The 11,545-nt window shown below is 47.6% G+C and overlaps 1 protein-coding gene across 2 annotated transcripts in view; it reads right to left on the reverse strand.

The window, feature by feature from the left end:
• CDS1 (CDP-diacylglycerol synthase 1) overlaps positions 1 to 4,681 on the reverse strand; it is an 82,009-nt gene extending 77,328 nt beyond the window's left edge. The window contains exon 1 of one of the 2 annotated variants that reach the window (XM_021100517.1): positions 3,602 to 4,198. In XM_021100517.1, the coding sequence (XP_020956176.1) occupies positions 3,602 to 3,718 (117 nt within the window). In that variant the 5' untranslated portion in view covers positions 3,719 to 4,198. 2 annotated transcript variants of the gene reach the window in all.

Consider the following 11,545-nt stretch of genomic DNA (forward strand, 5'->3'; position numbering starts at 1 on the left):
GTTCCAAAGGTAGCACAGTCAGAGACGGGCTCTAGTTCTACCTCTGCACCTGCTCAAGGTCATTTGGGGCAATAACACACACATTCTAGGGCAAATTTATTATTTTTAAAACACACACATATATGTGCATGTGTGAGTGTGGTTGAACTAAATTGTTTCCAAGATCCCTTGAAGCTCTGTGGTTCTGAGGCCCTACTTCAGCAAGAAAATTGAAAGCATCAGTCGAGCACTTCTATCTTCCCTCTTCTGCTTTTCAAAATGTCTCTGTATCTTCCCTGGATTCCTTCTTTCCTCGCCCTGAATACCGCAGTCATCTGTTCTCTGCACTCCATGTCTGCTTTGCTTTTTTTCTAGGGACTGCTTTCCCTCACCAGCATCTTCACCCGCAACTGACTTCTTTCTATAAGTATCATCTTCCCTTGATCCTCCAGCTGCTCTCCTGCTCTCCCTTCCCCTGGCCCTTCCTGAGAGTAACCACTGATATTTTACCTCTCACATTCCTCCACCTAAGACTTGGCTTCTGTAGTCTAGGATCCTTTGCTAAATTCCATGCCCACTGCCTCCTCCTCATTTCTAAATGCTAGTGATGGTCTCTCCTCTAAGCAATTCCTCCTCCTTTAGCTCCCAGGACCTCATGTTCTCGGTGCCTCCTCACATCTCCCGCCCTGCTCTAAACACGAGGCCCTCCCAGGGCTGCCTCCGATTCTCTCCCCTCTCTATCCTAATCGAAGGTCTCCAGGTCTGACCTTTCCTTTCAGTTCCCCTCCCCACCTTGAAGCACCTCTCGATGTTAGAGAATGCCATACCTGCTCATCCCAAATCATCCACTTCACCCCTAACCTGCAAAAAATCTGCAAACCTGCCCGTTTTTGCTAGTCTCTTAAGTTGTGGATCAAAGTGCGTCTCCCAGCAGACTCGTCTTCTTTTTTCCCCCTGCCTTTTTGTCTTTTTGAGGGCCGCGCCGGTGGCATATGGAGGTTCCCAGGCTAGGGGTCCAATCGGAGCTACAGCTGCCAGCCTACACCACAGCAACACCAGACCCGAGCCGTGTCTGCAACTTACACCACAGCTCAGGGCAACGCCGGATCCTTAACCCACTGAGCAAGGCCTGGTACCGAACTCACAACCTCATGGCTCCTAGTTGGATTCGTTTCTACTGTGCCGCGACGGGAACTCCTCCCAGACATCTTTTAGTTCCAAGCTCAACCCTCGTCTCCTCTTGAAAGCCTTTCCCATTGTCTCCACGTACTGTCCAGCTATGCCCTCTGTGCTAACAATAAGCCAGGTTCAAACTTGCAATAAATCTCATACACATCTCCTGGCCGGGGGAGGTGGGGGTCGCGTTATCTTTCAATAACTACGCCAGCATTTAGCAGCTGGGAACATGCTCCTGTAGGGAAGAGGCCTGTCTTCACGTCTAAGACTCTGGAGCACAGTCTTCTCTCAGTCGAAGTCTCCAGGTCCTGAACGATGAGAAGGTCAGTAACTGTTACAAAGACTGCGAAGTGGCATGTACTGTAAGAGCAGAACACGCTTCCTCACCTCTTCTTTTACTGATTCCAGAAGGGTTTTGCCTTTACCGCACTTGAACGGAGAAGGCACTTACAAGCGTTTAAATAAACCAAATATTAGCCAGCCTCCGATGTGCAAACTGGATTTTATAATAGCCCTTGACCTGAAAATACAGGTGCATTCAAATATATACCCTGATAAGAAAGGACAGACAGAATAGAGTTCAATGACTCAAGGAACTTGCGATTAAACTCTGAAAGTAAGCCACATTTTGGACATAGTTTGAAAAATGCTCATCCTTGTCTAAAGAAATTGTAGCAGAACAGGTTACACATGGCAGTATCTACTCTCAGAAAACAAAATCCATCTGGGTAGGTATTAATGAAAACCAACAAGGCAGCATTATAAATAAGTAATCAAGCAGCGAGGTAACCCAGTCACAGATAGAGACAACAGTTCTAATGAGTCAAATCAAACCAGAGAAGTAGTTTCCATTTTTAATATATTAGGGTGTTAAGAAACAAATTAATTCAAAATTATTTTATGGATGGCTTCCTGGAACATGTTTTTTTTTCTTATTAAAAGCTTGATACTTTCTCCCAGTTAAGGCAGTGAACATGGGGAAGCTGGTATTTCCTTGCTTCTAAACTATACCAGGGCTAAAACAAAACAAATCCCAACCTAATTAATTCTATTTTTGGTCTAGTTTCCAAGGCAGTTTTCACAAAAACTATTCTCAGCCCACTGTTTTTAGCTTTCTAACATCAACCCTCAGTAGCTGGAAACTGTTACACTTTGTGTAATTCCTTGACACAAATGTTCTATCACAGACTCATTTTATTCCACCTGCCTATCCAGGGTAGGAAAAAAAAAAAAAAAAAAAAAGGATCTGTCTTGCCATTGATTCTAAAGTTTCTTTCCTAAAATCACTATTAAATTTCTTATTTCATGTCGTTGCGGGCTATGTTCCTTTATAACCTGGGTAACCTCAAGTTCCTCAAGTTGCAGGTGGAACCCTCCCTATATCAGAACCGTGAGTGAGTCTCAGCAATAGTACAAACCAGAAGAAAGGGAATCAGGAAACAGGTTCTAGTTCCAAAAGGCCATTGCCTTGACCTTGGGCAATCCACTTCGCTTCTGTAATTCAAACTGCAATACCTGCTTCCAAAAAGAATGCTTCTAGGCAGAGCTTAATTGCTTTGAGGTTCTCAAATAAAGTGGAATTTTATAAACAGAAGATTGTATAAAAACAAACAACTGTCTGGCCCAGTTTCCTAAACAGTCCAGTCTAAAAGGTCATAGAACTGCGTCCCCCGCCCCCAAACTCCTACTAACACCACCGTATTCCTGAATACGTTGAACGTTGACTCTCTTCTACCTTTAAAAAGAACAGTGGTATTACATCTACTTATCCTTCAGTGTGAAGCAAGGGTGATCTATAGAAACGGGAGTTTTAAAAGTCCTCATGAATTACCATGTCAGGTCAAGTGAAATTTACTGGGAGACAGAAGGGCACTATCTGCCATGGACTCAACAGAGAATTACAATTGGGTCACGCGCAGGAGAGTCTCAAACCTCCAAAATCTGTTTTAGCGAAAAAAAAAAAAGAGGAAACGAAAGTGCTGATGGAGTGCAAGCAGCCAAGCCTCCAGCGCCAGGATCCAGTGACATGTTAGGACTGAAGGTGCATGTCTTAAGTTTAGTCCCTGCTAACTTTGCTCCCCTACCGAGGGGAGGTGGGAGGTGGCAGCTACTAGAAAAGTACAGCTCTCAGGATGGCAGGTTCCATCCCGACTCTAGCGTCCGGCCCAGATCCCAGAGAGAGAGGGGCTGGGACAAGCAGAAACTGGAGTCAAGGTGGATTATTCGACTATCCTGGAAGCGGTTGTGATCATCCTGGGAAAGGCGCCGTGGCTGGGGGCCGGGTACCATTCGTGAAAGGAGAAAATAAAAGTCAGCTGCGTGGGCTGCGCAGCCGGCGGCCTCACCTGACACCCATCCGCCGGGCCCCACCCTCGCTCCCAGGTGCCCGGGCCCCAACCAGGACCCAGCCTGAGAGTCGGCGTGCGCCTCTCGCGGCTCTACTTACTTTGTCACTGGTGCTCTCGGTTTCGTGGTCGCCGCCTGCTGCCTCTCCCTCGCGGGGTGGCGGCGCCACCGCTCCCCCGGGGCTGGGGCAGCCTCCCCGGTGCCTGAGCTCCCACATCTCCCGCTCCCGCGCGGCCGTGGCACTCGCCTCCGGAGTCCCGAAACCCGAGCTGCGCGCGGGGTCTCGCCGCCTGGCCACCCTGCCGCCCCGCAGCCGCGCACCCCACGTCCCGGAAAGCCGCGGCCACTAACCCGCCCCCACCGCGGACGCGCCACCGCCACGCGGGGTCACCCCCAAAACGGCATCAACGAGCGAACGCTCGAGGCCGCCGCCAGCGAACGCGGCTGCAGCCGCGGGCGAGGGGCGGGCGCAGGGGGCCGGCTCGGGTGCAGGACAGGCGCGGGGCGCCCAGCCTGAGCGGAGAAGCCGGGGGCGCGGCGGAACTCGGCCGCCAGTTGCCAGGTGCGCGTCCCCACGCAGAGGCCCAGGTGGGAGGAGAAGAAGGGACGGGGAGGGAAGGAGGAAGCGTGACCCGCTTTCGCGCTCCGCCGGCCGCCCGCCGCCGGGGCCCTGCCCCTCCCCGCCCCGCCCCGGACGCAGGAGTCGGCCGGTCCCCCCCGACACCTTCCTGCGGGGTCCTGCCTCCCGCAGCAGGTCACGCGCCGCAGGCCCCGCCCCGCCGGCCCCGCCCCTCTGCGCTGCACTGCGGTTCCCACCGCCCCGCCTCCATCGCGGGAGGGTGACGTCATGGGCCCCGACCCGAGGCTCCGCCCGGGTTTCTAGGAGCCCACAGGTGGTGGCTTTGAGAAAAGGTGGGAGCCCTGCGAGCGGAAGCTTAGGGGAGGAGCAGGGAGGCGGAGCAGGGACGAGGGATGAGCGACGAGCTCGGAGGTGAGGAGCGCGAACTTGCAGCGTGGACTCGTCGGCGAGCCCCTGGGAAGCTGGACCAGCTACTCGAAGACGCCTGGTGCGTAGTGACAGCTCTCAGCACTACCCCTTCAATTGGCTCCCCCGCGGCATCGGCTGGCCACACCAGGGCGCGTGGGGTGTTCCACGCTGTCTCGAAGCAGAAACTTGTCTGGCGGGACGGACTCGATGACTTCCTGGCACTCAGGCCCAGTGTCATCACCTTCAAAGGAGAAGATGTGTTTGCCTCCCTGGGCGTCCCCGGATGGGTTCAGCCAGTTTCAATCACACACCGAAACTCTCTAAGGATCACGTGTAGTAAATCTCCCAAAATTCACTGCGTAGGGTTTGGAGAGGACCCTGAGGTGCCACGGGGTGCAGCTGCCAACCAGCTAATCTCTGAGCTGTCATGGACCTTGGGCTGCTAAAGCTGGACCAGGAAGGGCGAGAGAGCCGCAGTAATACCGTTCTAAATCCCTTTAGACGGTGATTAGTTTTCTTAACGTGTTCGTACCACCTGGTCGTTACCGACAAGCTGATCAATGGGAGGAAGAAAGGAAACAGGCCGTGATACAAACAAGACAACGTTCAACGTTATTTCTACAAGCAGCCTTACAGAAATAAATCCGCAATATAAATTTCTCAAGGTCATTACGGACACGTTGAAAATGAGTGACGTTGTTGTGAAAATTTAATAACAAGCACAAACAAAACGCCAAAGTAGAATATGCACTGAAAAGCAGAGCACAAAGACATTTCACGTCATCAAACAAATCTTCAAAGTCCGGGTTCAGAGTGGGTCGCCATATTTTCAAAGGGATAGAGAGAAAACTCAGCCTTATGGGGAGAGTAACAAAAATAGACAAAAGATAGGAAAGCACCGTCCTTTGAGCCACAGCCGTGGTGTGGTTTTTCCTAAGGAACGAAGACTGTGGGGTCACGAATCAGTTTGCTCTTCGGTTCTTTGGAGGACCACAGATGAAGGGCTGCCTGAGGTCAAAGAGGCTGCTGCCTGCAGTAGTGGAGTTTCCCACCTCTGGCTCCCTCCCTGCCCAGCGAAAAGGGGCATTAGAAGCTCTCCACTGGGGAGTTCCTGCTGTGGCTCAGGGGGTCACAAACCCGACTAGCCAGACACGGCTTGGACCCCATGTTGCTGTGGCTGTGGTGTAGGCCAGCAGCTGCAGCTCTGATTTGACCCCTAGCCTGGGAACCTCCAGATGCCACAGGTTCAGCCCTCAAAGAGAAAAAAAAAAAAAAAAAAAAAAAAAGAAAGGGAAGTGCTCCCCTGGTCCATTCTACCTTTCCTGAGGGTTAAGATGCCTGAGTTCTAGTTCCACCAATGGCACGAATTGGCTGTGTGGCCTTGGGTAAGTCATTGTGCCCCAGTGTCGCCGACTATAAAATGGAGAGTAAGGAGGGCTGTCTCTGGGGTCCCTTCCAGCTTACACGGGATTCTGCAGCTAAAGCCTCCCTTTTTCCAAATCCGGTCCTTCCTTTCTCCCACGCCTGAAAACAAAACCAACCAAACGGAAGGGACCTGGCATCACATGCATGGCCCTAGAATGGTTGCCCCCTACCCCTGCCCTTGGTCCACCCAAGAGCTCCACTGACTTTCTTCTCCCTTTGCTGCAGGAGAAAAAAAAAAAAGGTAGTGAGAGAAGTAGAAGGAGGGAACAACAGAGGCCAAGAGTGAGTGCCAGAAGGAGCAGTGTTCCCAGCCCTGGGAACCTCGGGACCGAGGGACAGACCGCCAAACAGAGTGGTCTGCTCCTTCGCCTCTCCTTTCCTTAAGCTCTGCCTCCTTCCTCTCTTTCATTTCTCTGTCTTCATTTTAGTCATTGCCGCTTGTCAAGTGATTGCCCCGAACCCAGACAGCAGGAACCGCTCTGTAAACGTCTTCACAATCCAATCCCTGCCACAGCAGTGGCCCCTGGCCCCCAGCCTCATGCAGCCAACACTTTTGTTGAAGAAACGGATGAAGAAGTGAATGGATGGCAGAGGTAGAGCATAAACAGGGAAAGAGATGCAGTATTTGCATTTTCTTTTTAATAAAAAGGCCTGTATTAGCCTTAGAAAGGTACTCACGTGGCTTCATTTTCCTCTTTGAAGAAAAGAAAGATGGATTTTAATATATATTGAAAGGAGGTTCTACTAATGACTGGCTGGGACATTTTACTTAAGGTGTATTATAACATCGCCAAGCATAACTGGCCTTGATGGCTCTATGGGCTCAGACTTCCTCAATGACTTTTTTCCTTTCTGTTTCAATTTTCTTCATTGAGGGAGCTTACATTCTCAAAGTTTATTACATTTGTGTTCGAGGACACAAAACCTGGCATGCAGGAGTTTCTAAGTCCTGTCCTATTAGGTTTATGAAAATTTAATCTGCTGAAGGGCATTGTGTAAACTCCAAGAACACGTACAGGCTGATCGCAGGAGACACTCGGCCAGCATTTCTTAGTAGATTTATAGATTTTCTACTTTAGTGAAATTGAAGTGATTTATGACTCTTAGTGAAGCATTTGCTAGAGGGCAAAGAGAGAGTGCTAAGAGTACTATTTATGTGATCTTTATTTTAGTTGGATTTTTTTTTTTCACCACCTCTTTTGCTCAAAGACAGAGGGACTTTGCCCAAAGTATTAAGGGTACGAGATGGAGAGACCCCCCCCCCCCATCCCTGTCTTCCCTGAGGCCCCTCCGAATGTTCTCAGACTGATAAACCTTCCCATCTCGCGTGGGAATTTGAGCTGCTCTCCACATCAGAGGCTCAAAGGCGCCAGGCTGGAATGTCCCCACTTGCCAGGGGAAGAAGACACCCTCCCCAGCCAAGTGTTTCCCGTAGCTTAGACACCTGCGCTGTAGCTTTTGTCACTGGACCTGTCTTTCTCTGCTGCCCTCCGTCAGTTCAGTCTGTAAGTCAGGGATAGGAGTTTATGATTTAGGCCAACCAAAGAAACATTTGGTGGTAAATTACTGAAGGACGATGGATGTTTACATTCTTATTTTCAATGAAACGGCACAGGAAAACAATGGTGCCCCATCCATTGCCTCTGACTGAAGAGCAGATCCAAGTGCAGCCGTGGAGTTAGAAGCACGGTTTTATATACGCCCAACTCTGGGTTCAAGTCATCGCTCTGCCATCTTTAGCTGTGACCCGGTTACCATTATGGGACATTTCAGCACACCCAGCCGAAGGTACATCCTGACATGCCCAAAGTTTAAGTGATAGTTGTTAACGTAACACTTTATAAAGCACTTCCACACACAATATTGATTCTATTGAACAACCACTGAAGTAGACAGGACAAATGTTATTTTATTTTTTTTAGGGCTGCACCTGAGGCATATGGAAGTTCCCAGGCTAGGGGTTGAATCAGAACTACAGTGGGCAGCCTATGCCACAGACACAGCAATGCTGGATCCTTAACCCACTGAGCGAGGCCAGGGATGAAACTCACATCCTCATGGATACTAGTCAGGTTCACTTCCACTGAGCCACAGCGGGAACTCCATTATTTCTAGTGTACAAGGGAAAACCCCCCTGAGGTTCCGAATATAAACTATCAAGGTTTACCGAGGAAATTTGGAGTTGGAACCTAGGTGTGTGTACTTCAAATTTTGCCAGCTCCACTGTGTACTGCAAGTGAAGTAGCAGCAGAAACAAGTAACTTGTAGCAATTAAGCCCAGGAATGCGACGGCCAACCTGCCCAAGTTCAAGTCCTAGCTCTGCCACCTACTGGTCTGTGCCATCAGTCAAGTAACTTCTCTGTGCCTCAGGGTCCCGATATGTGAGGATAAGGGTGAAATATTTTCCTCCTAGAATTCTTATGAAGATTAAATTGGTTAATACACATGAAGTACTTAGAACAGTGCCTGGTCCTAGTTAAGCATTATATAGGTGTTACCTAGTGTTATCATTTATATTGTTAGAAGCCGCATTTCTCAAGAGCAATATTCAACTTCTAAATTCGCGAAACTGCAACACCCCAGAAGAGACCTTGAACTAAAAAGGGATATGAAGACAGTGCTTTGGAAAGGTGGGTAGAAATTATAAAATGGGGTAAGGCAACTCTGCAAATAAGTCCAAAGAAACCATTAGTCTATCAAATTAATTAAGTTTTGCTTTATCCTTCAGCAGTAATAAGATTAACGAAATAGGCATTTTCTATTAACTGGAATAAATTACTGCTATGTGGCTTGCATATGTGTGATGACTGAAGAATCCCTTCCATTTCCAGCTTCTCCTAAATTACTACGAAATTCTCCTGAATTACTACTGAATCACGGTAACTCTGAGCAAGTTATATTTTGGCAATTTAATTCCTTTTTAAAATAGGCAGTATATGGAGTTCCCGTGGTGGCGCAGTGGAAACAAATCCAACTAGGAACCATGAGGTTGTGGATTCGATCCCTGGCCTTGCTCAGTGGGTTAAGGATCCAGCGTTGCCATGAGCTGTGGTGTAGGTTGAAGATGCGGCTTGGATCTGGCGTTGCTGTGGCTGTGGCGTAGACCAGTGGCTACAGCTCCAATTGGACCCCTAGCCTGGGAACTTCCATATGCCGCAGGTGTGGCCCTATAAAGACAAAAAAAAAAAAAAAAAAGGCAGTATATTCCTTCTATAACTTTGTAAATTATATTCCAAAAGAATGGGTATATGTGTGCTTTTGATACTGCATGGTTCAACTTTTTTTAATGTTGACTAAGGCTGGATTTCTATCTTTTTGGAAATGGACATTTAGAGAAGTGGAAGGGATTGGTAACCATCCTTAGAAGGGCCAAATCACTGATTTGCTTTAAATTATATCAATTGTCTCTGTTCAACAAATTGCTGAAATCTGGACATATCTGGGAGCGGCCCTAGAAAAGGCAAAAAGACAAAAAAAAGAAAAAGAAAAAGAAAAAAAAGTATAGCACTTTAAAGACTGTTGTTGGTTGGGAAGATCACATATCTTGGCTATTTCCAGATTGTCCCAATTATATGTTTTTTGTTTTATTTTTCAGTAAAGGGTATTCACGTTTTTAAAATCTAAAAGATGTTTCCATGTCTTTATAGTCTTATAGCATAAAACAAAAGCAAAAGATGCTTTTTGCTAGACTATATGAAGCTGAATTTTTAATTTGGAAAATATTATCAGAAGGCATGTTTAAAAGATTTCATTAGTGAATCTATTTTATTCTTGCATATTACAAAAGATTTCATTAGTGAATCTATTTTATTCTTGCATATTACAAAAGATTTTAAAATTATGTGTACTTCTAGTAATACCTATCGTCTGTTACCCCTCTTTTCTCACAGTTGGATTTACAAAAAAGTAATTATATTTTAAGAGATTTAATTGATTTGCTTCCCCAATTAATACTACTCTCCTAAATGATTATGGAGATTAAAGCAATCTCATCCATCCTCTAGGCTCAGCAATAATTTATGCCTTAATTATTTAGGCTCTGATGCATTTTCTTGTGCTTAACTGGGACGGGTGGAGGTATGAGACTGGGAAGGAGCTGTTGATGCTCCTGTGCCTCCCTGCAGCTAGAAAGAAGTCTATTAGAGTATCTTTAGATGGACTGGGGCCGGGGGGGGCGGGGGGGGACTAATACTGCAGTGTATGTTTTTGGTTTTGTCAGCAAGGTTGGCTTCGGCAACATACCACTCAAAACTGTAAATATGGAACTGTTTAGGGAACAGTTGCCAAAAAGACTTAGTACCTAGTTCTGCCAAGTTATTTCCAGTATATATGTGAGGAGAAATTGGTGGTGCAAGGAAAACATTTTATGCAAGGACATTCAAGTTTTTCTAAGGCAAAACTTTCGACTATCTTGATTGCAAAGCAAATTGAGACAACCTTGTCAGCTGGCAGTCTGGTTGAGGCTGTGTGAATACTCTCAGTCTGCATCGAGGACGATGAAAGAAATGACTCACAACTATGCCGCCACCGACATGTATTAGGAAAGAGGTTTCTAAGTGTTTCAAAACACCAAGGAAACCGATGATTGCTAACACAGCAGTGTTAGGAAAATGGACAAAGTTTCAGAAATGAGCAAAAGCGTTCCTGGCTGTCCCCGCAGTGGGCATTCGGCGTTACCTGGCAGTCCTGCCAGGGATGACCTGACACCAAAGATGGATGCATCTTGGCTGTTGCCTTCGTCAACTCAAGGTGCCATAACAGAAATGCCATAGACCAGACGACTTGTTGACAACAGCAATTTCTCTCTTACAGTTGTGCAGGCTGGAAGTCCGAGGTCAGGGTGTCAGGATGGTTGAGTTAGTGTGAGGCCCTCTTTCAGTGGTCTACACCTGACTTCTCCCTGTCTTCCCACATAGTAGAGAGGAGAGAGAGGAAACCAGCTTTCTCATGCCTTTTTTTTTTTTTTTTTTTTTTTTTTTTTTGGCTGCTCCCTTGGTATGCAGAAGTTCCTGGGCCCGGGATCAAACCTACTCCATGGCTTAACCTGCTGAGCCACCAGGGAACGCCTTTCATGACTCTCACAAGGTCACTAATCCAATGCGTGAGGACTCCACCCTTATGACTGACCTCTTCTCTTCCTAATTACCTCCCAAAGGCCTCCCCTCCTAATACTCTCACACTGGGGAGGAAGGTTTCAACATATGAATTTGTGGGGGAGGGGGGATGCAAATATTGACTCTGTGGCAATTGTCTTTGATCAGTTGGGCTATTTGAAAACTCTGTAGGGATAAAAGTTAATTCTTCGCAAACTGAGAATCATGCACATGGTTCTTCGTGGCAGTGCAGGTGAATTCTGTCTGATAGAGAACATGAATCATTTAAAGACAAAATCCCATTTGTTTTTTTGTTGCTGTTTTTCTTTTTGTCTTTCTAGGGCCGCACCCGTGGCATATGGAGGTTCCCAGGCTAGGGGTCTAATCAGAGCTGTAGCTGCCGGCCTACACCACAGCCACAGCAACGCCAGATCCGAGCTGCGTCTGTGACCCACACCACAGCTCACAGCAATGTCGGATCCTTAACCCACCGAGCAAGGCCGGGGACTGAACCCATGTCGTCATGGATACTAGACA

The sequence above is a fragment of the Sus scrofa genome, chromosome 8 (assembly GCF_000003025.6).
Source record: "Sus scrofa isolate TJ Tabasco breed Duroc chromosome 8, Sscrofa11.1, whole genome shotgun sequence".
In the NCBI taxonomy this organism is placed as follows: Eukaryota; Metazoa; Chordata; class Mammalia; order Artiodactyla; family Suidae; genus Sus; species Sus scrofa.